The sequence below is a fragment of the Mustela lutreola genome, chromosome 4 (genome assembly GCF_030435805.1).
Source record: "Mustela lutreola isolate mMusLut2 chromosome 4, mMusLut2.pri, whole genome shotgun sequence".
Lineage (NCBI taxonomy): Eukaryota > Metazoa > Chordata > Mammalia > Carnivora > Mustelidae > Mustela > Mustela lutreola.
This window is the reverse complement of record NC_081293.1, coordinates 96,927,211-96,955,208: the sequence shown is the minus strand read 5'-3', so window position 1 is coordinate 96,955,208 and position 27,998 is coordinate 96,927,211. Positions and strand designations below refer to the sequence as shown.

The 27,998-nt window shown below is 37.7% G+C and overlaps 1 protein-coding gene across 15 annotated transcripts in view; it reads right to left on the bottom strand.

Annotated features, from left to right (window-relative positions):
* SUGCT (succinyl-CoA:glutarate-CoA transferase) overlaps positions 1 to 27,998 on the bottom strand; it is an 811,293-nt gene that overhangs the window by 757,906 nt on the left and 25,389 nt on the right. For all 15 annotated transcript variants that reach the window (XM_059170572.1, XM_059170564.1, XM_059170578.1 and 12 more), the window contains exons 2-6: positions 25,097 to 25,148; positions 23,851 to 23,924; positions 17,075 to 17,160; positions 16,536 to 16,586; positions 10,110 to 10,230 (exon numbers count right to left, since the gene is read on the bottom strand). In XM_059170572.1, coding sequence (XP_059026555.1) covers positions 10,110 to 10,230; positions 16,536 to 16,586; positions 17,075 to 17,160; positions 23,851 to 23,924; positions 25,097 to 25,148 — 384 coding nt within the window. The remainder of the gene's footprint in view (positions 1 to 10,109; positions 10,231 to 16,535; positions 16,587 to 17,074; positions 17,161 to 23,850; positions 23,925 to 25,096; positions 25,149 to 27,998) is intronic.

Here is a 27,998-nt window from a genome sequence, read left to right as displayed (position 1 = left end):
AATCCTGTATTTATGTGTTAAGTTTCCCTTCCCCAGCAGAGATGGTGTCATTATTTGTTTAAATAATGAGTTTGGTATGAAATGGTAAATATGTCAAACCACACTTTTGCTGGGGATCACTGACTCTAAAGTTGGACAGATGGCCACAATACTCTGGATTTCTGGAGAAAAGGAAAACATTTCCGGAGAGAACAGGGTGCAACCAAGACATTCATAATTCAGACCAGTAATTTCCAATTATTTTGACTATAAGGATTCCTTTCAATGTCATATCCAAACTATTTATTCAGTCTAGAAATGATGCTTACTGCCATGTGAATGTCATGTACCCTAAACTGGAATACAATCTTCAGAGATTGTATTAAAAAAAAAAAAAACTTGCCCATTGTTATCCCACATACCTTAATTCTTTCTCTTCTGTCCTTCCTTCCCTTCTTTCTTCCAACCTTCTTTCCCCCATCCATTCCGCCTGCCTTTCCTTCCTTCCTTCTTTTTCTCCCCTTCAACATGTTTATGGGGTTACAGTGCAGGCAGACATCTAGATATTCTTTTTTTTTTTAAGATTTTATTTATTTATTTGACAGAGATCACAAGTAGGCAGGGAGGCAGGCAGGGGAGAAGGAGGCGGGATGGGGAAGCAGGCTCCCGGCTGAGCAGAGAGCCCAATGCGGAGCTCAATCCCAGGACCCTGAGATCATGACCTGAACCCAAGGCAGAGACTTAACCCACTGAGCCACCCAGGCACCCCAGTAAGTCTTCTTTTAGAGATGAGGTTATGTGGTGAATATGCAGAAAATGATGAGAATAGATACACACACACACACACACACAGACCAGCTCACTCCCTAAGAATCCAAGTGCAGCAATGTTCTGTTTTGTAGTCGTTGCCATGATATGAATGTTGGATGCAGTCACTGGACGGTTTGCCATGGCTATTTGGGCTCACTGTTCTCTGCTACTGACTCTGAAACACTATGGAGGCATGGGGATTTCTTCAGTAATCTAAGGAAATTTTATCTTAATCACTACTCTCTGGAATATGAACCTTCTCTCGATGTCCAGTGGTTTCTTTTTTTCATTTTTTAGGCAGCTTTATGAAAACATCATTTATACAGCATTAAATACATAAATTGAAAGTCCATAAATCAACATACAGAGTTTTACAAACATCACCACAATCTAAAAACTTTCCTCATGCTTCTTTGCAGTTAATCCCCCAAGCCCATCTCCAGCCTTAGGCAACCACTGATCTGCTTTCCAGCTTATAAGTTTGTCTTTTCTTAGACATTTCATATAAATGGAATCAGACTATACCTAGCCTTTTGCACCTTGCACTGTTTCATATAGTTTGATGTTTCTGAGGTTCATCCATCTGTAGTATGAAGCAGGACCACACTCCCTTTGATGGCCAAAGTAGGTCATGCTCTTGCCATCAAATGTCTTTTAGACATTTGCCAAAGCCAAAGATCATGCAGCTTTTCTCCTATGTCCTTCTTTTGTGCGCTAATATGCTTAGCATAGATTTTGAAAGTTGACTCGACCTAAATTCCTGGGATGAATCCCACTCGATTGTGATGTATTGTGATTTTATATACTACTGGATTCAATTTGTCCCTATTTTGTTGAGAATTTTTACTTCCATGTTCATGAGAGATACTGGTCATTGGTTTTCTTTTATTAGAATGTCTTTAGTTTGGAATCAGGACGCTGCTAGCCTCATAAAATGAATTTGGAAGGATTCCCTCCTTTTCTCTTTTCTGGAAGACATTGTGTAGAATTGGTAGTATTTCTTACTCAATGTTTGGTGAGATTCACCAGTGAAACCATCTGGGCCTGAAGTTTTTTCCAAAGAGTTTTCAACTAAAAATGTAATTTCTCGGGGCACCTGGGTGGCTCAGTGGGTTAAAGCCTCTGCCTTCGGCTCAGGTCATGATCCCAGGGTTCTGGGATTGGGCCCCGCGTTGGGCTCTCTGCTCTGCAGGGAGCCTGCTTCCTTCCTTCTCTCTCTCTGCCTGCCTCTCTGCCTACTTGTGATCTCTCTCTCTCTGTCAAATAAATAAAATCTTTAAAAAAATGTAATTTCTCTAATAGGTATAGCACAATTCACGTTATTCTTGAGTAAGTGTTGGTACATTGTGTCTTTAAAGGATTTATTCTATTCTATTTCATCTCAGTTTTTTAATTCACGGGCATGGAGTTATTTGCAATACTCTGTTGATATCTTTTTAATGTCTTTGTTGTCAGAAGTGATGACCCTTCTTTCATTCCCAATATTGTATCTTTTTATCTTGGTCAGCATGACTAGAAGTTTGTCAAGTTTTTTGTTTTTTGTTTTTAGCATAGTTGACACACATTACATTAGTTTCAGGTGTACAATGTAAGTAATTCAACTCTCTATACATTGTTACACTCACAAATGTAGCTACATTCTATCACTCTGTGATACTATTACATTACTGATTATATTCCCGGTGCGGTGCCTCTTATTCTCAGGGCTTATTCATTCCTTAACTGGAAGCCAGTACCTCCCACTTCCCTTCACCTATTTGGCCCACCCCCTCCCCACCCCTAGCAACTATCAGTTTGTTCTCTGTATTTCTAGGTCTGATTCTGATTTTTGTTTATTTATTCATTCGTTTTGTTTCTTAGCTTCCACATATGAGTGAAATCAAATGGCATTTGTCTTTCCCTGACTTATTTCACTTAGCATAGTGCTCTAGGTCCATTCAATATCACAAATGCCAGGCCTTATCCATTTTTATGGTTGTATAATTCCATGTCCAATGTTACTAATCAAGGTCCTTCAGCAGGTTAGTCAGTATTTGATTCCTACCTATTTTAAAGATTATTTTTAATATACTCTGTATCATATCCCTCTATAGCTCAAATCCTTCCCTGTATGCCATAGCATTTTCACCCCTACACAGTGTCTTCTCAAGCATTCTGATTGTTTTTGGTATTTCAGGCACATTGGCTTTCTCGTAGGCTTTTAAAGGACTTTAGATCCTTCCTACCTCAGGACCTTTGCACATGATATTTTTGCTGCCTGAAATGCTCCTCCCTTTGATCTTCAAATGGCTGGTTCCTTCTCCTGTTTTAGGTCTTTAAATGATACCTCCCCAGAAAAGGCTTTTCTGACACTATGCATCTCCTCCTCTATGAATCTCTGTCATAGTACTAACACAATTTATTAGTACTTGCCATACGATATTTTTAACTTCTTTATAAAATGTCTCTAACAGTAGGCTGTAAGCTCCTAAATGCAGAAATCATGTCTGTATTGTTCATTCCGTACACTCAATGAGCCGGGCAATACAGAAGTTCATGAAATATGCGTTGGAGTGGGAGAAGGGAGACAGAGAAAGGGAGGGAAGGTGAGAGGGAATTACTTGGGCATTTCTGGATCTTTTGCTATGGTGAACATAAAAAGGTACACAGAATAATATAACAAATATGCATGTGTATTTGGCAAATACAGTTGAAGTCCCGTGTATGTCCCTACCCTGTCCCATATCCCTCCCTCCCCACTCCCCAGGGGTAATCATTCTCTCAAATTTAGCATTTTTCATCACCATGTATGTCTTTATATTTTAACCACTTAACCACTTATATTTTAACCACTTAAGTGAATTATTAAAAAATATATACGATTTTTATTGTCTTAACTCTACATAAACAGTATCATCCTGCATATCACTGTTTGTAACTTGCTTTCTTCACTGAATTTTATGTTTGGAAAATTCATCTAACTGAATTCATGTTGTTCCAGCTTACTCTTTCCATTGCTTAATGGTATCCCATTCATTATATTACACATTTAGCCATTCTCCTACTAAAATATACTTCATCTCATATTTTCACCTTTTTGCTATTACAAACAATGCTGCTATGAACATTCTTCATGTCCCCTCATGCACATGTTTGAGACTTTCTATAGGGACGTACCTAAAAGTTAAAACTGGAGATCATAGGGTAGATTTGTGTACAATCTCAAAACAGCTTGCCAAATTACTCCCAACATGGATATCATTTTTCAACCTGGGTATCTGTCCTCCAGCAACGTTCACAGATTCCTCTGTCTGGTAGAGTCAGGTTTTTAAATGTCTGTCAATCTCTTAGGTGTGAAGTGGAATACTATTCTTGTTTTAATTTGCCTTTTTCTTTTTTTATTTAAATTTTAGTTAGTTAACATACAATGTAATTTGCATTTTTCTAAAAACTACTGACCCTGAGTAACTTTCTACAGCCATTCAGGTTTCCTTTTCTGGAGCTCGGCCCATTTGTCTGTTGAACTGTTTCTCTTTTCTTCTATTGGATTTAAAGAAAAATTTTAAGATATTCTGGTTATTAATCGTTTGTCAGTTATCTTCCAGGGATCTGTGACTCATCTGCTTGCTTTTTTATAGTGGCTTTTGATGCACAAAAGTTTTACATTTTAATAAGTAGTCAAGTTTATCAGTCTCTTCCTTTGTAGTTCATACTTTTCGTATGTTGTCTACAAAATTCTTCCCTGCCCTAAGGTCATAAAGACATTGTCCTATATTGTTTTCTAAAAGTTTTAGAGTTTTACTTTTCATATTTAGGGTATAAATCAACATTATGTTACTATATAGAATAAACTCAAGATCAAGGTTATTTTTTCCTTTAAGGATAACCAATGTTCTACCATCAATTATTGCATATTCTACCCTTTAATGATCTGGAGTATAAGCCCTAAAAAAAAAAATGTTTCCATATATATGCCAGCATGTTTCTGAGCTCTCTATTCTGTTCCATCGATGTATTTCTTATCCTCATACTAATACCACACTATACTAGTACTACAGGTTGTATCAGTCTTTTTATCTAATAAGGCAAATCTGCCCACCAGGTTCTTCCTTATAACTATCTTAGCTATTCTTAGCTCATAAGTAGAGCTCTCAGATTTTTTTCTACTTAAAACTAAAGAATGGATCTAAAATATTCTCTTAAAATATTCTCTCTGATAATGAGTTCTGAGGTCCCTCTTGAGGACCTATCCTCAAGCAGAATCCTGTAATCTGTCCATACAAGGACAGAGATTAAGAAAATGCCATTGGGGAATTCACAAAAATCAAAAAGGTACTTGGCAAAGCCCTTTCCCAACCCCCAAAAAAAAATTATTAAAGGGCATACACAATGTTCCTACCACAAAATTATTCTGGTCAATAATATAATGCAATGTTTATCCTTCTAGAAACAAAGAGCAATGAAGTTAATAAGAAGAAAAGAAGTAAATATTTTTAAATGTGGTAGAGAGGATTTTTACTGCTAACTTTTTATAATTAATAACATGCTCAGAAGAAACAAAGGAAAGAGGGTACAACTTAAAATTAAAGTGCCATGGAGAATATCATTATACTAAAAGTATAAAGAGGTAGAGAATGGTCAGTTTAAAAAACAAAACTTCTTTAAGAATATAAAAATATAAATATAAATATAATATAAAAATATAAAATCTCTTTCGGAGATTTTAATCTCTTTCTTTTATAAAAATATAAAAATCTCTTTCGGAGATTTTCTTTACCCCCTGGTACAAAGGACACATGAGTTTCCTCAAGAAGTAATTCCTAGTGAATGATAGCTTTTTAAACACTGCCCCCTAATGTTCATACTCTGAAATGGTAAGAGGACCTTACAAAAATAATCCTTCCTCCCTTGTGATCAGTTGAGCATTTTTGTCCTGCAGACCAGATTTCACAGACTGAGGCAATCTCAACCACACAACTGTCAGAGTGCATTAAACTAAATCTCCCAGCCATTCTAAGATTACTCTCATCAGCAGTAAGGTCAACATGTGAGTGAGAACAGACTATTTGGGCTTGGACAGCACTGACAGAACAGCAATGCCACTGGGGAACATCAGGGAAGTCTAGGATCCCAATCATAACATGTGCAACTTTAGACTGATCTAATCAGTCTGATTTTAAAAAAATATGAAAAACAAACACTGATTACCAGAATATCAAACTTTTACAAAAGAGATGGCCTTACTTTATATACACATAGATTCATGACTCATAAACGACCTCTGCTTCCAAAGACTCCATTGACATTTAGACTCCCTGACGAGTAAATATGATTAACAATAAATGAAAGACCAAGACTACATTCTTCTCAAGTCAAGCTGTTCAGTGTCTTGTCATCACTTGACAATTTAAGTTATAACAATGTAACATACAACAATGATATACATCTAAGTAGGGAAAGCACAGAGGCAATTAATATTTAGTCAAGAGGCCTGAATTGTAAAGCCATCTGCCATGAAATAGCTGTAGGACCAGAGGTCTCTTGGACATTCCGGACCTCTTTCCTTATCAGGAAATAAAGGAGAATGAACTGTATGGGTGTTTTTCTCATGATTGTCAGGAGATGAGGATGTAGAGGATTACAGAATTATGGAAGGTCCTTGTTCAGACTATAAGTGCCTCTCCCCATCACCTCCTTATTCCCCCATCCCTATCACCAAAAAGCATATCAAATCTGCACTCTCCCCATAGCTGAGAACTTCCACATTATACAATCTATCTCCAGGGCCCTTTGACACACTAAAATGTGAACACGGGATCTGAGAGCTGGAAGAAAATGCAGAGATCCTCTAACCACAAGCCAAGACCCAGAAGAACTGCTGGCTTTAACTGTAGTTAGTTATAGATGTGAAACTTTGGGAACTGTGAGGCTTCCCAAGTGGGGTAACTTTTCTTTTTTTTAGATGTTATGTATTTATTTGAGGGACAGGGCAGGAGCGGGGGAAGGGGCAGGGGAAGAGAAGAAGCAGATTCCCTGCTGAGTGGGAAGCCGGCAGCCCAACCTGAGGCTCCATCTGAGGACCCTGATATCATTACCTGAGGTAAGTTAGACGCTTGACTGACTGAGCCACCCAGGTGCCCCCCAAGTGAATTAGCATTTTTGTTTGGCTGGAGGATGTGATAAAATACATTCTTATTCCTAATCTTTACCCCTCTTGGAATCCATGCCTTGCCATGTGACTCTGTAGATCCTGCCACAAGAATAGAACATATTTCACCATGCATTCGTACTGGGCCTGGTCGAGTGACTTGCCTTGACCAAAGGAATGCAAGCCAACGGGATGTAGCTAATGTTTTAAACGTGCTTGTGAGGTTGGGCTCATTCTCTTGTACTCTTGCCTTTCATTATTAGGAAAACGCGCCTTTGGTGGCCACTGGTCCAAGGAGTGTGAAAGACAGGACCAGCACAGCAGGCCCCCTACCCCTGAAACTTGGAGCCAAATCTAACCAGTCTGGATCAGCTGAACCTCCACCAATGCAAATTCATGGGAATGAGAAATAAATATTTACCGTCATTGAAGATGGTGCATTTGCAAGTTATGTAGCATTTTATGATAACAAGGTAATGTGAAGATAATATTTTACCTACTTTAGTAATTTAGACCTCCACATTTCCAAGACTGTGAAATTTTAAGGAAAAACCTTTCCCTCTTTCTGACACATATAAATATTGATATTCAGACACAAAGACTGAAGTGTGATTACATACCTATACAATAGTACATTTAAGAGAGAGTCAGATTTAGTGGTAAAGAGTCATCTATTATTTACAGACGCTGGCTCTCATGTTGATTCAGTAGCGAAGTTAATGATCATCCCCTCTAAAATAGTATTGACCAAACACTGCAGTTATAGCTTAATCTACATTTAAAAAGCAACACATAATTATACTGTGAAAAGCATCATTTATACTAAAGTAATATGTCATAGTCAAAGAATTATTATATCTCAATTAACCTGAATGCATAGAAATGGGAGTATTTTGGTTATTATTACTTTATGACTAATAAAGAAACATTTTTAATCCTATCGCTCCTCAACTACCCCCACCACTCCTACCCTAATTCAAGCTGTCAGTATCTCTAGCCTGGAGTAGCTTAATAGCTTCACAATTGTTCTTCCACTTGTAACGTTGTCCTCTACTGTCTGTTCTCAACACGGTAACTAAAGTGATCCTTTTATTGGGGGGGGCTTTTTTTTTCCCAGTGTTCCAAGATTCATTGTTTATGTACCACACCCAGTGCTCCATGCAATACATCCCCTCCTTAATACCCACCACCAGGCTCACCTAAGCCCCTACCCCTCTCCCCTCCAAAACCCTCAGTTTTTGTTTCTCAGGACGTTAGGAGAAGGAAAGGAAAAGAAAAGTGATACTTTTAAAAATACATCAGATCACGTGGGTGGAACTGGAGGGTATTATGCGAAGCAAAATACGTCAATCAGAGAAAAACAAGTATCATATGATCTCACTGATACATGGAATTTGAGAAACAAGGCAGAGGATCATGGGGGAAGAGAGGAAAAAATGTAATGAGACAAAACCAGAGAGGAAGATAAACCATAACAGACTCTTAATCTCAGGAAACAAACTGAGGGCTGCTGGAGTGGAGGGCGGTGGGAGGGATGGGGTGGCCGGGTGATGGACATTGGGGAGGGTATGTGCCACGGTGAGTGCTGTGAGTTGTGTAAGACTGATGATTCACAGACCTGTACCCCTGAAACAAATAATACATTATATGTTAATAAATAAATAAACAGGTGAAATTTTTTAAAAATAACATAATAAAAATATGTCAGATCATTATCATTCTTCTGTAAAATACTCCATTAACTTACAAACTTATTCAAAGTAAACGTCAAATTCCTTAAGAGTTGCCAACAAGCTCTTCGAGATCTTGCTAACCAACATCTTCCTGTTTTTCTTACTGTTACATTCCCCTAGTTCCCTGCTTCAGCCATCCTTGATGGTCCTCAGACATGCCCAGCACGCTCCTGCCTTAGGTCCTTTGCACTTGCTGTTTCCCCTTCCTGAAGCCATCATTGCCAATATCTGTATGATTCACCCCTTTACTTCATCCAGGTCTCTGCTCAAATGTCAGTTTATCGAGGGAGACTTCTCTCTCTCTCTCTCTTTTTTTTTTTTTAGCATTTTATTTACTCATTTGAGAGAGAGAGAGAGTGTGAAAGCATAAGTGGAGTGGGGGATTGGGGAGGAGAGGCAGAGGGAGAGAGAAAAGCAAGCTCCCTGCTGAGCATGGAGCTCACTGTGGGGCTCAATCCTAGGACCCCAGGATCATGACCTGAGCGAAATGCAGACGCTTAACCGACTGAACCACCCAGGCACCCCCAAGGGAGACGCTGTAGGACCAGAGGTCTATCTCCAAGTATAATATAGCTCATCCTCACCCCATCCCTCTTGCCCTACTTTATTTCTCTTTAGCCCTTATCATTAATGGGCTCAATTACAAAAAAATTAAAAACTTAAAGAATAAGTTTATTTATTTATTTACTATATATCTCCTTAACCTATAATATAAGGCAAACCTCCATGTATTATCCACTGCCACATCCCAGAACCTTAGAATACTGCCCGGCAAATCACATACCTGCAGTAAATATTTGGTAGATGAATGAAGAGTGAAAATACTATAATTTTTTCTGATAAAAACTATTAATGTAACTAAGAATTTTCACAGCCACTTTTCTATATTACCTCCCTAATTAATAGATAAGTGCTTAAAAATAGATTAAACTAACTCAAATAATAACCTTGTTTCCTTGGACCTAACACATACACACACACAAACACCCACAACATTCCCCAGCTAAACAATCTGGAAGACTTTACTGAACTCTTTCCTTGACCTGGCTTAACACTTTTGAATAAATTAAGGGGATATGTTGATTTCCTGTGCTATGCTAAAGCCAATTAATATTTCACCTACAATTCTATGTATGAATTAATATTTTGTATTTTATAAATATAAAAGTATTTTTGTAAATACAAAATACAAAGTATTTTGTAAATGTCTATAAAATATCAATAGAAAAATTTGCAAAAACAAAACTACAGACGTGCAATTCAAGAAGAAATACAAGCAGCCAATAAATACATGAAAAATCTTCATTTCGGTTACCTATAATGATTAATCAGAGGGCGAGGGCTAGGGAGAACAGAATCACTTCAAGAAAACCAATACGAGCAAGAGGCTTCTTACAGGAACAAAGAAAGCCAACTAACTAGAAAATCTATTCGCTGACAAGAGTGTGGGATCAAAATACCTGTGATAGAACAGTAGATGATGTGAGGGGCAATCTTGTCTATATCTTCATATCCAAGGCCCATAGCAGACAGTCTGCCAGGGATGTAGTTTTCCACAAATACATCACAAACAGCTGCAAGCTGAGGAAGGAGGGGAAGATGAGTCAGACTTCTTAAGGGACTTCCAACCTTTGAACAAACCCTCACATGACACAATTTGGATTTTAGTAAACACAGCTGATCCTCACATTGTAATAGTCAAGAAAAATCACAGGAAAAGTAGAATTACAAAGTAGAATTAAATGAACATAAAGGCACCAGTGGGTCAACTACTATGAGATATTACAGACAGTAAGACAATGGCCACTAAAATAGCAAATAGCATGGTGTTAAGGGGATATGCTTACATTAAACGTAAGAAATATCTAGGTTACATGGTCCTAATATAGTCTCAAGTAGCTTAGATAGAAAAGTTAAAATACATATACAAAAATATATGAAAAACAGGGGCGCCTGGGTGGCTCAGTCATTAAGCGGCTTCCTTTGGCTGAGGTCATGATCCCAGGGTCCTGGGGTCGAGTCCCGCATTGGTCTCCCTGATTGGAGGGAAGCCTGCCTCTCCTTCTCCCTGCTTGTGTTCCCTCTCCTGCTGTCTCTCTCTCTCTCTCTTTCTCTCTCTCTCTAATAAGTAAATAGAAAAACCTTTAAATAAATAAATTAAAATATATGGAAAACATCTTAAATCCTGTAGAAGAAACTAGATACAATGTCTTTACTATTCTCCATCCTTACTATGTAATATTCCTCATTACAACCTGCACATATGGGTATGTAATACATATAAATGTCATTCAGAAATCCTTTTATACTTTTCAGATGCTTCCTTTCCAAAAAGTTCTAAATGTATTTAATTAACCATAAAAAAAAACTATTAAACAGTAACCCCGTGTAGGCACTCCTGCCGGCAGTAAAGGACCCAAACTACATCAAACACATGTAGGTTTCTACATGGGTCAGCTCTCGTTGCATACATTCTGCATGTGCATTATGTAGTACCTTACGCAAAGGGCATTTATTTTTTTTTTAAAGATTTTGTTTATTTATTTGACAGAGAGAGATCACAAGTAGGCAGAGAGGCAGGCAGAGAGAGAGAGGAGGAAGCAGGCTCCCCACTGAGCAGAGAGTCCGATGCGGGACTCGATCCCAGGACCCTGAGATCATGACCTGAGCCGAAGGCAGCGGCTTAACCCACTGAGCCACCCAGGCGCCCCGCAAAGGGCATTTAATGAATTAATTTTAATTTTAAAAAACCCTGTGTGGGTACTTCAAGAAGTTAAACATAGAATTACCCTATGACCCAGCAATACCACTCCTAGGTATATACTCAAAAGAACCAAAAACAGAGACTCGAACAGGTACTTTTATGCAAATGTTCATAGCGCAATGACTCACAATACCCAAAAGGTGGAAATAATCCAAGTGCCCATCAATGGACAAATGTACCCATAAAGCAGAATATTATTCAGCCTTAAAAAAAGAACAAAGTTGGGGCGCCTGGGTGGCTCAGTGGGTTGGGCCGCTGCCTTCGGCTCAGGTCATGATCTCAGAGTCCTGGGATCGAGTCCCGCATCGGGCTCTCTGCTCAGCAGAGAGCCTGCTTTACTCTCTCTCTCTCTGCCTGCCTCTCCATCTACTTGTGATTTCTCTCTGTCAAATAAACAAATAAAATCTTTAAAAAAAAAAAAAAAAAAAAAAAAAGAACAAAGTTCTGATACACGGTACAACATGGACAAATCTTGAAAATATGCTCGATGAAATTAACCAGACACAAAAGTATAAAACTTGTATGATTTCACTTATATAAAATATTCAGAATAGGCAAATCCATAGAGACACAAAGTAGATGAGAGTTTATCAGGGGCTGGAGGGAGAGGGAAGTGTAGAGCTATTGCTTAACAGGTACAGTTCTTGTCTGGGGTGAAGAAACATTTTAGAAACAGATAGCGGTAGTGATTCACACTATTATGAATGTAACTAATGCCTCCGAATTGTACACTCAAAAATGGTTAAAATGGAAATTTTTATGTTCTATATATTCTACTACAACAAAAAACATTTTAACTGCATAGGCTATTTGTATTTTCAGACCTTGTGGAACTCTAAATCACATCTCAACCTACATTAAGTATCCAGATGGACCACAAATAAATTCACTATTTCAGTAAGACAAAAAAAATAAATAAAACGAATAAGTTATGCTAATAAAAAGTATTAAAAATATTATAAAGTACTCAAAATAAGCAGATTAAAAAACAATATATATTACATTATCTCATGTTTTGGGGGAAAATGAGTATACAAGGGTATAAAGAGATTTGACATGATACAGTAAAATGTTAATTTTTTTTCCATGAACATGTATTAGTATTTGTGTAACATGACAAATATTCTTTTAACTAACAAGAGCTGTGCTCAGAACACCAGGTGGTCTGGCTCTATCACATTATTAAAAAAATATGGAGCAGGTGAGTTTAAGAGCTACACATTTTTTTTTAATTTAAGATTTTATTTATTTATTTGACAGAGATTGGAAAAGAGCAGGCAGAGAGGCAGGCAGAGAGAGGGGGGAAGCAGGCTCCCTGCTAGAGCAGAGATCTCGACGCGGGGCTTAACCCCAAGACCCTGAGATCATGATCTGAGCCGAAGGCAGAGGCTCAACCCACTGAGCCACCCAGGTGCCCCGAGCTACACATTTCTACTCATAAAGATGCACAGTAGTTTTTAAGCTTACCCAAGAACTGAGTATGTATGCATTCTAATATTTATAAAGAACTATCCCAAAAAAGTATATAGGGCAGAAATTTTTCTTTTCTCCATTTTATAAATATTTTAAAGATGTCTTAGCCACTTACTAGATATTGACTCTTAGTTGCTCTGTCATTCAACATAGTCTCTCCTCCTCTGTTTCAGGATATTCACCCATTTCAAGATCATGTATGTTTTCTAAAGCTTCATCTAATCATTCATAAAAATTCTAACACAAGAGTGTTAAAATCTGGGGCGCCGGGGTGGCTCAGGCAGTTAAGCATCTACCTTCGGCTCAGGGCAGGGCCACGGGATCCTGGAATGGAGCCCTGCATTGGGCTTCCTGCTTAGCAAGGAGTCTGCTTCTCTCTCTCTCTCTCTCTCTCCCCCTCTGCTCCTCCCCACTGCTCATTCTCTCTCACTCTCTCTCTCTCAATTAAATAAATAAAATCTTTTTTTAAAAAAAGGGGGATGCTAAAATCATAACATCAGAAAACTCCCTCTGAGTTACACTGCTCCCCACTCTAACTACAAGTGTTATGTCTGACAATTGCTTCAAAGGAGACCAACTATTTACTGGCATTTCCCAAATACAATAATCTACTAGGAAATAAAGTGAGAGGACTGGTTTCCAGTTTTACTGCTGATCACCTCTTCCTCATCTAAGTGCTCACCAATCACCTAAAACACGTATCCTAGAATCTGGCCCAGAAAAAAAAGCAAGCACAATTTTGCATGAGTTAGAGAAGCTACTACCTTTTTCTTTCTAAAACAGAAAAAAGAAAATCCTTCATCTAGCCAAAGAGTAAATAAGAACTAAAATTAAGTTGAAATACAGATTATCTAATTCTGAGATCCCTTTGTTACATGTAATTTAAGAACACAGTGGAGATCAGAAATAGAAAGGAAAGTGATGATAATAATTTAACCACATTGCTAAAGAAATCATAAAGTAAATTTTTAAATGTTATATCGAAGAATATGCTTATTGGTAGGAAAAGTATTCTGAAAGATTTCAGGACAAAGTTTCCTATCATCCACTTTAAGATAGTTCACGAGGCATCTGGGTGACTCAGCTTAGTTCAGCGTTGGACTCTTCAGGTCATGATCTCAGAGTCATGATCAAGCCCCACACTGGGCTCCGTGCTCAGTGCAGAGTCTGCTTGAGATTCTCTCTCCCTCTTCCTCTGCCCCTCTCCCTGCTCACACTCTTTAAATAAATATATAAATAAATCTTAGAAATATAAAATATATAAAATAGTTTAAAAATACACACACAAACACACATATAGGCATACATATGTAAATAAGCAAATACAGCAATATATTAACAACACTGCATCTAGGCATAGGGTTGAAGAAAGTTCATTATACTCTTCTTTCAGCTATTTTGTACGTCTGAATTTCTCATAAGAAAATAAAATCCAGGGCCACCTGGGTGGCTCAGAGGATTAAGCCTCTTCCTTCAGCTCAGATCATGGTCCCAAGGGTCCTGGGCTCAAGTCCCGCATTGGGCTCTCTGCTCAGCGGACAGCCTGATTCTCCCTCTCTCTGCCTGCTGCTCTGCCTACTTGTGATCTCTCTCTGTGTCAAATAAATAAATAAAATCTTTTAAAAAAAGAAAGAAAGAAAGAACAAAAGAAAGAAAAGAAAATCCATGACATTGCTCTTTGGAACATATCATGTGCACTCAATATGGATATTGTGACTGTCAACTAGTTAACATAGAGAATTATTTGAAATATAAATGATATGTCAGAAAGTTAACAAATCATATTGCTATGAAAATACTGGGATCTACATAGATTTTCTAAGCAGAGTTTTGTTTTTTGCTCAAGCTGTTTCTAGTTAGCCTAGGAGACAAAGGAGTCATATTTTTGAAGCTCTCATGTATCCAGCTGATTGCTTTGTATGCTACTTTGGAACTGTTTCCATAAACTAAACTCAATATATTAGCAATCATAGCCACCATGGTCTAAATAAAGAGGTTGTTTTGCTACTCTTAAGCTAAAAGAGAAATCGATGCCAGAAAGCATAAAAAGACTAGGCAAAAAATAATTTTTTCCCTAGGCAATAAGATATATAACATGCTAAAAGCTAAAAACATGGAACTAGCTAAAAGCAACAGACATCAATAACGTCCCCATATAATTTATTTAAGTTTAATATGACTTGAAATGTACTTTATTATCAATCAGACATGAAGAGAAATCAAGCTCATAATGAAAGTTAATTCAGGGGCACCTGGGCATCTGCCTTCAGCTCAAGTCATGATCCCGTGGTCGTGGGATCAAGCCCCGCATCAGGCTCCCTTCTTAGCGGGAAGCCTGCTTCTCCCTCACCCCCCCTTGCCTGTGTTCCCTCTCTCGCTGTTTCTATCTCTGTCAAATAAATTTAAAAATTTTTTAATTATAGGGGTGCCTCGGTGGCTCAGTCATTAGGCATTTGCCTTTGGCTCAGGTCATGATCCCAGGGTCCTGGGATCAAGCCCCACATCAGGTTCCCGGCTTGGTGGGAGGCCTGCTACTCCCTCTCCCACTCTCCCTGCTTCTGTTCCCTCTCTGTCAAATAAATAAATAAAATCCTTTAAAAAAATTTTTTTAATTATTTTTAAAAAAAGAAAAAGAAAGTTAATTCAAGGTAGAATGTAAATGTAATTCAAAGTAGAATAGTAAAAGACTGGCAAGATCCCAGGACAGCGAGAAGGAAGTCCTGGAGATTTGTGTACTTTGGTCAGAATCATACATGCAGTCCTAAAATACTCAAAAGCACACTTACGCATTAGTAGCAAGAATTAGGAATTCCACCTATTGAGAAGCTCTAATGAAACTACAAAGTATTTGCTCAAACAAATCTGAAACCTTGACTACTTAGGATAAAATATCAGAATGCTCTGAAATAGAAGCAAAAAAGCAGGAACTGTGAACACTGAAGATGATACTGAGAGAACAGAAAGAGGAGAATAAAGGCAAGAACAATCTTAAGGCAAGAAAATCTTGAAAAAAAAAAAAAACATCATCTACCTGAAGTCACATAAATTAGTAAGTAAAGAAAGAAGGATTAGAATCTCAGCAGTGGAGAACTAGGGTGCACCAAACCAGTACCCAATCCTGCCCCTCAAGCAAAGATGCTGAAATCAGCTCTGGACATATTAGCCATCGGAATAAAGGTTAGAAGAGCTTGGGCTCTCCAGTGATGGGACCCCCATCACCGGGTTCAAACCTCAGCTCTTCCCTTTACCAGCTCTGTCCTCTTTGGAGCATCCCCTGAGGCCATGAGACTCACTGCCCTCCCGTGAAAATGAGGATGCTGATACCAATTTACAAGTCAAATCCTGAGGATCTGAGGGAATAATATATGGAAAGTGTCCAAGCCTAAGAGTGATACAGAGTAGGCATTCGGTCAACAGTAGATAATATTATGACTGAAAACTTTCACAGGGTAGAGAAATATTATACAAAACATCTAAGAAATTAGAAAGCAAATTTCACTTACAATAAATGTAAAGTTAAATTCTTAAATGGCGTTTACAGGAAAATTAGTGATTGCCAATGAAATAAAGTTTTAAAACACTTCAACTCATGTTCAAATCCCCAGTTACAACCCAGGTGGTAAGATATCTTCCATAGAGCATACTGTACCTCTTTGATGATTTTCACCCCTTTTGGATCCTTGATATTTACAGCTATACTCTAAAAATTAAAATATATATATTAAAATAATATAAAGGTTTTCATATTACTGACAGTTCAATAAGGATACCTCATGAAGAAACATCTGAACTATCTTTACTGATTTTATTTGCAATGGCGATATATTAGGGTGATAGCAAGGATTCTAGTAAAATTTTTTCAAATAATAATACCAAATGTTAGGCAATTAGCAATCTCTGAAAGAAGAAAATGTAAAGAATCAAATTATTTTTCTCTTTAATAAAATTATTCCATTATAAACCATTATAAATTCTCATGAAATAAGTTAGTAGAGAAGGAAAATTAGTAAAAAGCTCTCGTTTCTATTTTGTAACTAGTGAATGAATAAAATTTCACCTTCTTTTAAGTACTAATTATATATACAAGAAAAGGATAGAAACGAATGATAGAAAAGGATAGAAACAAAAGTTTTGTTATTACAAAAGAATTATATATAAAAAAAACAAAGAAAGAAAATATATTCTTACTTTTTTATTTCGATTAACACTGAGGAAATAAGTACTCTCTGTCCCCACAAAAGGTGGCCCCCAAATTCGTGTGTCATCACCAGCTCCTGAAAATAACAGTATGAGCTATTAATTTTTAACTCTTAAACATCATGAGACATCCAAACCAACATTCACCCATCATATACATTCACAGATGCCTTCACAAAATCACCTCATTTCAGGGGAATTAAGCAATCCACAGGGGCCATAAGAACTTGTTGCAACTCTCCAAACTCCACCTTATTCACTAAGTCCTACTGTATCATCTCTCACTAGAATCCACCCCTGAAAGTCAATATCCAGAAAGAAATATCCTTTTAGCAATCTTCAGATTTAATAAATGGCAAATTTAAAAGAAAAAAACCTACTTTCAGTTTTTGGCAAGCAAAAAGTAAAAATCTTTGGCAGTTTAGGTTAAAAAGTAAAAGCTTTGGTAGTTTAGTTCAGCTCTTTCTGTGTTTCTTGGCATTAAATGTGCAAAGAAATGCTGAGTCTATGAAAGATTTTTGTTAAATAATTAAACCAGAATAATGGTAAGCGAGATTTTATAATAAAATGGCATCATAAATAAATAAATAAATCTTTAAGTTTCTGTGAAATCCCAAAAATAAACCCAAGCATACGTGGTCAGTTAATACATGACAAGGGAAACAAGAGCTCTTGATGAAGAAAAGACAGTCTTTTCAACAAATGGTTAGAGGATAATTGGATACTCACATGTAAAAGAATGAAACTGAACCCATAGCTTACACCTTTCATCACTCACAGAAATTAACTCAAAAGATCAAAGACGTAAACATAAGACCTAAAACCATAAAACCCCTAGAAGAAAACATAGGAACAAAGTTCCTTGAAATGGGCCTTGGTAATGATTCTTTTGGATTTGATACCAAAAGCACAAGCAATAAAATCAGAAATAAACAAGTGGAACTCCATCAAGCTGAAAAGCTTCTGCACAGCAAGGAAACCATCAACAAAGTGAAAAGACAACCTATAGAATGGGAAAAAATATTTGCAAACCATATAGCTGATAACGATTAATATCCAAAACATACAGATAACTCACACGACTCAAATAAAAACAAATAACCAAATCAAAAAATGGGCAAAGGACCCAAAGAGATATTTCTCCAAAGAAGACAGACAAAAGGCCATCAGGTACAGAAAAAGAAGCTTGACATCACTAGTCATTAGGGAAATGCAAATTAAAACCACAGTGATATAATCATCTCACACCTGTTAGAATGGCCATAAGCAAAAAGACAAGAGATAACAAATACTGTTGAGGATACAGAGAAAGGGGACACCCCTGCACTGCTGGTAGGAATGTAAGTTGGTACAGCCACTGTGGAAAACAGTATGAAGGATCCAGAAAAAGTAAAAAGAGAACTACAATATGATCCAGCAATTCCACTTCTAGGAATATAGCCAAAGGAAACAAAAACACTAACTCAAAAAGATATGCAACCCTATGTTCATAGCAGCATTATTTACAATAGCCAAGTATGGAAACACCTGTGCCCATTGATGGATACATCCATCAATAAAGTTGTAGTATATATACACAATGGAATACTATTAAGCCATAAAAAATAAGGAAATCCTACCATTTGTGACAACATGGGTGGACTTTCAAAGCATTATGTTAAATGAGATAAGTCAGACAAAGACAAATATTGTATGATCTCACTTATATGTGGAATTTTTAAAAAAAATAAATGAACTCACAGAATAAGAGATCAGACTTGTGGTTACCAGAGGTGGAGGGTGCAGGTGGAGGGAACCAGAGGAAGGTGGTCAAAAGGTGTAACATATTACACTGCTATATGTTATATAGGAAATTTGTTGAGAAAGCAAATCCTAATAGATCTCATCATAAGAAGAATTTTTTTCCTTTTTTCTTTTCTTCTGTCTTTTCCTTTTATCATATCTCCATGAGAAGACAGATGTTAGCTGAACCTACTGTGGTAATAATGTGATAACGATGTACATAAATCAAACCATCATGCCACGTGCCTCAAACTTATACATGATGTATGTTGACTATTTCTCAATACAACTAGGAAAAACATTTGTGTTATAGCAACAAATCATGAGAGGCAAAATAAGTTACTGAACAGCAGATTCATTTAATTTCAAATAGTATTCTAGAATAAAGCTTTAGTCACCTAGGTCTTGCTTCAAAGGAGAAGTTTAAAACCATCAAAATACAGGGTTTTTTTTTCTGGACATCTACCTCAAGTCATGTTTGTGTTAGATTCTTTAACTATAGAGTTACAGAAAAATTTTCCTTGGCACAAAAAGCAACTGACTATGTAGACAGAACTCAGAAAATCCATTAATGCGTAAATGGCACAAAATAGTATCATTTAAGAATCTTATAATATAAGGCCTGATTAAATATTGGTATCAGAAACTAATCACTATGAGGGGCCTGGATGGCTCAGTCGTTAAGAGTCTGCCTTTCACTCAGGTCATGATCCCAGAGTCCTGGGATGGACCCCAGCTTCGGGCTCCCTGCTTGGCGGGGAGCCTACTTCTCCCTCTCCCAGCCCCCTGCTTGTGTTTCTCTCTCGCTGAGTCTCTCTCTGTGTCAAATAAATAAATATATATATATTTTTTTTTTTTTTAAAAGAAACTAATCACTATATAAGTAATTACAATTAAAGACTGGCCCCCAAGAAGAGAATATTTGTGAATATGAGTTAGACTTGAAATTCTAATCTCATCTAAATAATATAATTAACCTATTAGCCCATTAGACTTTACCACTAAAACTGATCAAGAAAAGCAGACATAACCTTTTGGGGAAAAAAAAAAAAACAGAGGCCAAAGAATAGATTCATTTATTGAAAAATAATAATAACAACAACAACTTCCCAAGAGAAAAAACAGAACACAGGCCAGAGGAGAAAAGAAGCATTAGTTCCAGGGGTACCTGGGTGGCTCAGTCCATTAAGCATCTACCTTTGGCTCAGGTCATGATCCCTGGGTCCTGGGATCGAACCCCACGTCCTGTCAGACTCCCTGCTCAGCTAAGAGTCTGCTTCTCCCTCTCCCTTCCTACCCTCCCCAACTCGTGCACTCCCACTCTCTCTTTCTCTCTCTCTCTCTCTCTCTCTCAAATAAATAAATAAAATCTGAACAAAAAAAGAAGACACATTATTTCTAACTGGAGATGAACCAATAACAAAACAAAGAAATCACGGTTAGCATCAAATGGAATAGCATGCTCAAAATAAAAGGGGAAAAAGTGAACTATAGGACCCCAGAAAGGCAATCTTCTAGGAATAAACCAGTAAGAGGCTTCATGGCAGGTGTGAATCTGGATCTTCAGGATCAGACAGGACCTCTTGGAGTAAAGAGAAAGTCCAGCCACTCTACTCTCCTGAAGCTTTCAATACACTAGTTTTCTTAAAATAAAGCAGCGTCAAGGGAGGGCTAAAATTAGGTAATTTCACATGTTTACATTCAACTTTCAAAATGGAAATAATGTCAGGAATCTTAATTGGAGGCCTACATGGTTTTCCTACCCAGGACTTTAGAGAGGATCAGTGGCCCCTAGAAAGAATCAGCATGGACAAGAAATAAAGGCTAAAGGACACCAACTGGGAAAACTGACAGTTGAAAGATGTTTTATTGGACCCACACAAAATTTAAAGTTTTTAATTAGCTGCCATGACTTCAAAGTCTGGAGACCTCATATAAAACTTCAGACTGCTTTTCTTAAAAGATATTTTGACACATTCAATCCATTCAGCAAAATATTTATTGAGCACCTACTACATCACAGACAGTGCTCCACAGCAGTGAACAAAGGACCGCATACACCTCTGCCCTCATACTCCTGCCTAAGGGCCACAAGCCACGAGTACCAGCAGCATCATTTGCTGCCTTCCCTAGTCCATTTTGCCCAGCTAAGTAACTAAGAAAGAAGAGAAAGAAAATCTATGGGCTCTTTGATTACAAATATAAGAACAGTCTAAGTCCCAAATCAGAAAGCTATAACCTGGGTGGCTCAGTCGGTTAAGTGTCTGCTTCAGCTCAGGTCGTGATCCCAGGGTCCCGCGACTGAGCTCTGCATCAGGCTCCCTGCTCAATGGGGACTCTGCTTCTCCCTCTCCCTCTGCCTCTCCCCCTGCTATGCTCGTTCTCTCTCAAATAAATAAATAATTTTTTTAAAAAAGGAAGGAGGGAAGGAAAGAAGGAAGCAAGCAAGCAAGCGGGAAGGAAGAACTAGAGGAGTGGCCTGAGAAAAGACTAATTCTCTCCTGAACTTTGAAAGTCCTGCCAAATTACTCTTCCTCAGATCTGTGTTAAATAACTATCTCAAAACCCAAAACAGTTAAACACATAATAGAAACATTAAAATGCGTCATGCAGGGGCACCTGAGTGGCTCAGTTGTTAAGCAGCTGCCTTCAGCTCAGGTCATGATCCTGGGGTCTTGCTCAGTGGGAAGCCTTCTTCTTCCTCTCCCACTCCCCCTGCTTGTGTTCTCTCTCTCTCTCTCTCTCTCTCTCTCACTCTGTGTCAAATAAATAAATAAGATCTTTAAAAATAAATTAATTAATTAAATAAAATGCATCGTGCAGAAGGATTAAGGGAAAGAGACCAATCAGGAAAAAAAAAATGAACAACAATCTACTACGAACAAAGCTCAATCCCAAGTGTATGACTATGGGATGTAAAGTCCTAGACAAAGGAAGGTACCCCCTACTGAAGAAAGGAAAACATACAAAGGAGAAATGAGGCCTACATAAAGAGGGAATAATGATCTCTAAAATGAATATAAACATAAACATTTAGATTAGTGCTCAACTGAAATAGCAAGAGAAAGTAGACCTGATGCTCCATCTAGGACGGGAAGACCCAATGGCTAAAATGAGAAAGTGCCATGGTATTGAATTTGCATAATAACATGGAAATCAAAGTTTTATGAAACCTGGAAAAGACAAAAAGGGTATTCAGCCAGAAAGCAAACATTATTCAGCATGCATCCCACAACAACCAAATGTGATGAACATCAATGACCAGGTAAATGAAGCTTTCGTTACATCTGGAAAGCAGGGTTCACCAGACTCTTTCACTACCCGGAGCCTGATAAACACAGGGTCAAATAAATCCGATATAATAATAACAGAGTATTCCCCATGCTGATCAGAGAATCTTCTGCTAATTGCTTTGTCCTCCTAAGAAATCTAATAAGCAGAAAGTTGAATCTTCTACACCATGTCTTCTACTTTATAGTGTTTAATCACTTCTGGGAAATTAATCAGGTGATGTAATTATAAACTAGTCTTTTATGAGTCTTGCAGATATACTATTCAAGGCTAGACCATTTTCACTAACTTGGTAATTCTGTTCCATATCCATAAGGATCCAATTTGAAGACTAAATAATAATGCTAAGTTTTGAAACCATCCAAAATGAGCTCCTTATAGGATGATATGGAGGACATGGAGAAGATGGACTCTGCTCTTTAAGTGCTTGTAGGAGAGAAGGAGCATACAATAATTTCTTTCAATAGTAAGTACTGAAATAACTTTCAATAAGAGCATGAGCTAAACACCCAAATACTAAGAAGGCACCAAATAAAAGTGAGAATTGTGTACACCGAATAGATTTATTTGGTGGACCAAGACGAAAGGAAAAATGGGAAAGATGTGATGAAAAACAAACCCAAAGAACTGATCTCAGTTTCAGTGTTCCTCTCTCAAAATGCTTACAATTATAAAATGAGAAAATGTTTCTTTTATTAAAAACAGAAAAGAATGACTTATTTTGGAGTATCTGGGTTCCTTTTGGAAGGACGCTGATTCCTTTTCCTTTTCTCCTTCCTGTGTGTCCTGCGTCTACCGTTTTACCCTCCCCTCCTCTTGGCCTTCCCTCCATCCCCCAGCAAGGAAGGGTGGTCAGGCCAGCTCTAAAGTCAGTCTCAATGATAGGCTGGCGCGGGGCTAAGGAGAGCCAGACCAGGGTGAGTGCATGGATATTCCTGATCAGCTGTGTGACTTTGGACAAACTGCTTTATGTCTCTGTTTCTCTGTGTTTATAATCTCAGAATAATACAGGTTCAGCCCATAAGGTTGTAGCAGACATTAAATAACTTAATACAGGCCTCATGATAAGACCTGTGCCTGTCCCTGCAAGTGCTAGCATCACTGTCATGGTGACAGTGCATGGTGCATCTCCGTCTCTACAGGAGGCTTTCAGGTACGTGTGAAGGGCCTGGCTAAAGCCTTAAAACCTGGCACTTACAAAAAGTAAGAGGAGAGGCACCTTGGTGGCTCAGTCATGAAGCATCTGCCTTCGGCTCAGGTCATGATCCCAGGTCCTGGGATCAAGCCCCTCTCCCACTCCCCTCCCCCTGCTTGTGTTCCCTCTCTTGCTGTGTCTCTCTGTTAAATAAATAAAATATATTTTTTTTAATGAGTAAGAAGAAATCACTAATATAGGTTCAGAGGAAAGTAAGGAATGGAGAGGAAAAAAAATAATCATTTCATTTCAATTCTCCCGTCATCCCATATTCTCCCGTCATCCCATATACAGACACATAGTTATTTTTTTAAAAAACAGCTAAAAACTGTAGTACTCTGGGGCACCTGGCTGGCTCTGTTGGAAGAGCATATGACTTCTGATCTCAGGGTTATGAGTTCAAGCCCCACGTTGGGTGTAGAGATTACTTAAAAATAAAATCTTTAAAAAAGAGAAACTTGTATTAGTTTCCATGTTTTAAAGAGAGCAATAGCTTTACCTGGTCTTTCCACTTTTATAACTTCTGCTCCAAGATCTCCTAAATTCATAGTAGCAAAAGGTCCCGCCAGTACTCTACAATATTAACAATGATAAATAATTACCACCTTGCAGATTTTTATATTAATTCTTAATAACTCATTAACATAGATAAACTCATATAATTATAGTAAGAATTAAAATTATTAAAACTGTTCAAAAATAGCAATTTGGCACTATGTATTAAGAGCTTTAAATGTATATTCCGAGGGCACGTGGGAGCTCAGCTTTAAGCATCTGCCTTTGGCTCAGGTCATGATCCCAGGGTCCTGAGATTGAGTCCCCCCGCACTGGGCTCCCTGCTCGGTGGGAAGCCTGCTTCTCCCTCTCCCACTCTCCCTGCTTGTGTTCCTTCTCTCGCTGTGTCTCTATCAAATAAATAAATTAAAACTTTAAAAAGAAAAAAAAAAGTATATTCCCGCAGGGTGCCTGGGTGACGCAGTTAAGCATCTGCCTTCAGCTCAGGTCATGATATTAGGGTCATGAGCTCAGGGTCCTGGGATCGAGCCCCTCAGTGGGAAGTCTGCTTTTCCTCCTGCCCCATGCTTTCTCTCAAATAAATAAATAAAATCTTTCCAAAAAAGTATATTCCCATTGATTCAGTAATTCCACTTCCAGAATTCTATGCTAAGGAAGAAATCCTAAGATTTCCTGAGGCAAGGATTTATGAAAAAGGAAACCTAATTTGTAATTGTGAAATATTAGGGGAAGAGTAATTATATGACAACTATATAATAAAGTATCATCCCACATTTTTCTGGAATTTTGAATGACACAGAAAAACACTCAAAATATAACACTGTCTTTTAAATGTGGGCAAAACTGTAATTTCAAATTTTTTAAAGATTTTATTTATTATTTGAGAGAAAGAAAGCATGAGCAAGGGTAGGGGCAGAGGGAGAGGGAGAAGCAGCTGAGCAACTGAGCCAAAGGCAGATGTTTAACCAACTGAGCCACCCAGATGCCCCCAAAACTATACTTTCAATATGGTTCCAATTTTTGTTTTTAAAAATTATATATAAATATGCAGATTAGAAAAAATGCACAAATATACTTTTTGCTCTTAGAATTATGCAATAAAAAAATTTTCTTTTTTCTTTTCCTTTCTAAAACTTTGATAGTAAGCAATATAATTCAAAAAATAAATGTATTTTTTTTGAAAGAAGGGAAAACTTCAATCACCGAAACACAGATAAACCAATACAAACCTTGTTAGATCCAGAATTTTCACACCCTCCAAGGGCTTCATATTGTCAGTATCTGGCAAAACACAGAAAATATTTTAAGAGTACTGATTACTAATTTTCAGGAGGAAGAATGCAGAATTCTTCATATTGTGTTTTAAGTAATCTGTATCACTACCAAAAACATATGTTTTCCTTCACAATATTTCTGCTTTCTATGTAACACAGAAACCTTGACCTGATTCAGTGAAGTCAACCTGTAAAAATTACAAGGGCTAATACACAGTTAATGAAGTCCGCAGCTACACTTAAGATAGTTTGTCTAATGAAAAATAAAAGTAGTGGGGGAGGAACATCCGGCTGAGCACAAAGGATTTTTAGGGTACTATGCTAATATGCTAATGAATCATTGAGCACTACATCAAAAACTAATGACATGCTATATGTTGGCTAACTGAACATAACATATATAGATAGATAGAGAGAGAGTTACAGATATAGATATCTATATCTATATATATATGATGTAACAAACTGAAACAAACATACCACTCTGGTGGGAGGATACTGATAAGGGGGGATGTGTGAAGGCAAGGGACAGATGGGAATTCTCTGTACCTTCCTCCCAATTCTGCTGTAAACCTGAAACTGCTGTAAAAAATAATAATACTTAAAAAGTCTTTAAAAAATAAATAAATAGGGTGCCTGGGTGGCTCAGTGGGTTAAGCCGCTGCCTTCGGCTCAGGTCGTGATCTCAGGGTCCTGGGATCGAGTCCCGCATCGGGTTCTCTGCTCAGCGGGGAGCCTGCTTCCTCCTCTCTCTCTGCCTGCCTCTGCCTGCTTATGATCTCTGTCTGTCAAATAAATAAATAAAATCTTTAATAAAAAAATAATAATAAATAAAATATAAATAAATAATGAACTACACAACAAAAAAGGAACAACAAAGACCTCCACATACCTGTTCCACATTAAGACAGGGAGACAATATGATTTTTTTTAAAGTTTATTAAACAATTTAATAAACAAAAGTTTATTAAACAATCAAATGTGTATGTCCTTTTTCTCTTTACCCACCAGCTATAAAAATAAGTAGATAGGTCAACAATCATATCACTAATTCACTGAAAACATTTAACATCAACATTAAATCACAACGTTAAATTCTTGCCAAGTGGTTTACAAAGTTTATATCATAATGACTGATACCAAGCTGAATTATTGGGAGAAAATGATGAACTACTGGTTCAGTACATTTTTAAATCAGACTATTTTTTAGAGCAGTTTTAGATTTGGGCAGTACAACTGAGCAGAAAGTACTAAGAATTCCCATGTACCTCTTTTCCCATGAATGCACAACCTCCCCCACTTTGAACATCCCTCACCAGAGAGACACATTTGCTACAGCTGATGAAGATACACTGAAGGGTCCCTATCACTTAATTTACAGTTCACTCTTGGTCTCGTACGTTTTATGGACTTAGAAGAACACGTAGTGGAATGTACCAAACATTATTATATACAGATTCATTTCACTGCCCTAAAAGCCCTCTGTGCTCTGATTACTCATCCATTCCTCCCCTCAAAACTCCAGAACCCAATCTTTTTACTGTATCCACAATTTGCCTTTTCCAGAACATGATATAGCTGGAATCATACAGTAGGCAGCCTTTTCAGATTTGCTTCTTTATGTGTTTAAGTTTCCTCTATGGCTCAGCAGATCATTTCTTTTCAGTGCTGAATAATACTCCGTTACCTTGATACACCAGTTTATTTATCCATCCACCTACTAAAGGACACCTTCATTGTTTTCAAGATTTGACTGTTATGAAGTAAGCTGCTAAAATGTTGTGTACACATTTCTGTGTGGACTTAAGTTTTCAACCCATTTGGTTAACTATCAAGGAATATCGATTACTGAATAGTATGATGAGAGTATGTTTAGTTTTCCACTCCTTCTTCCAAAGGAGCTGTACCATGTTGCATTCCCACCAGCAATGAATGAGAATTCCTTAGTCCAATACATTTTTTTAAAAATCTCAATGCAGCTCCATCACCAGTGGAAGTAACAGGAGTTACACATTTATACATACACCATTACAGTCTTGAGAAGTATCACAGTGGCACAGTAATTCTTAGCTAGGAGGGTCCCCAGGCCACACTGCTCTAGGAAGAAATAAGCAAAGGGCATTTTGTCCGTGAAACCAGTCAATGTATTCTTTTACAATAAAAAAATGCTATCACAGCAGTAGGAAATATATGAAGTCTATGTGACTGGTGCATTATTTTCTTGGAAACACACTTATGTAGGAAACTAAATTATATGCAGAGGATAAACTGATGAGCAGAGGATCAGAAAAAGGGAAGTAACTACAACAATGTTCAATGTGGTAACCATGAATCACCTTTCCAGATATCCACACACTTGTACATTCTCCTTCCATGCTGACTCTGAGTTTGGACAACCGCCTTGCTTTAAGCCAAGGGAACATTACATAGTAGGACTTGACTTTTGGGAACACCTCCACCTTCAGATGAAAAAGCGGAGGACAAAAGAACAAATGGAAAGAGGCTTAGCCATCCCAGTCTGTAGCTGTCCCAGGTGAGGTCCAGACTTGTGGGTGAAGCCATCTTAAAACACTCAGATCCAGGGGGGCGCCTGGGTGGCTCAGTGGGTTAAAGCCTCTGCCTTCGGCTCAAGTCATGATCTCAGGGTCCTGGGATCGAGATCCACATTGGGCTCTCTGCTCTTCGGGGAGCCTGCTACCTCTTCTCTCTCTGCCTACCTCTTTGCCTGCCTGTGATCTCTATCTGTTAAATAAATAAATAAAATCTTAAAAAAAAAAAAAAAAAAAAAAAAAAACCACTCAGATCCAGGCAGGTGAGTTCAGGTGAGTCTAGCAGGACACTCACAGAACTCTGAGAA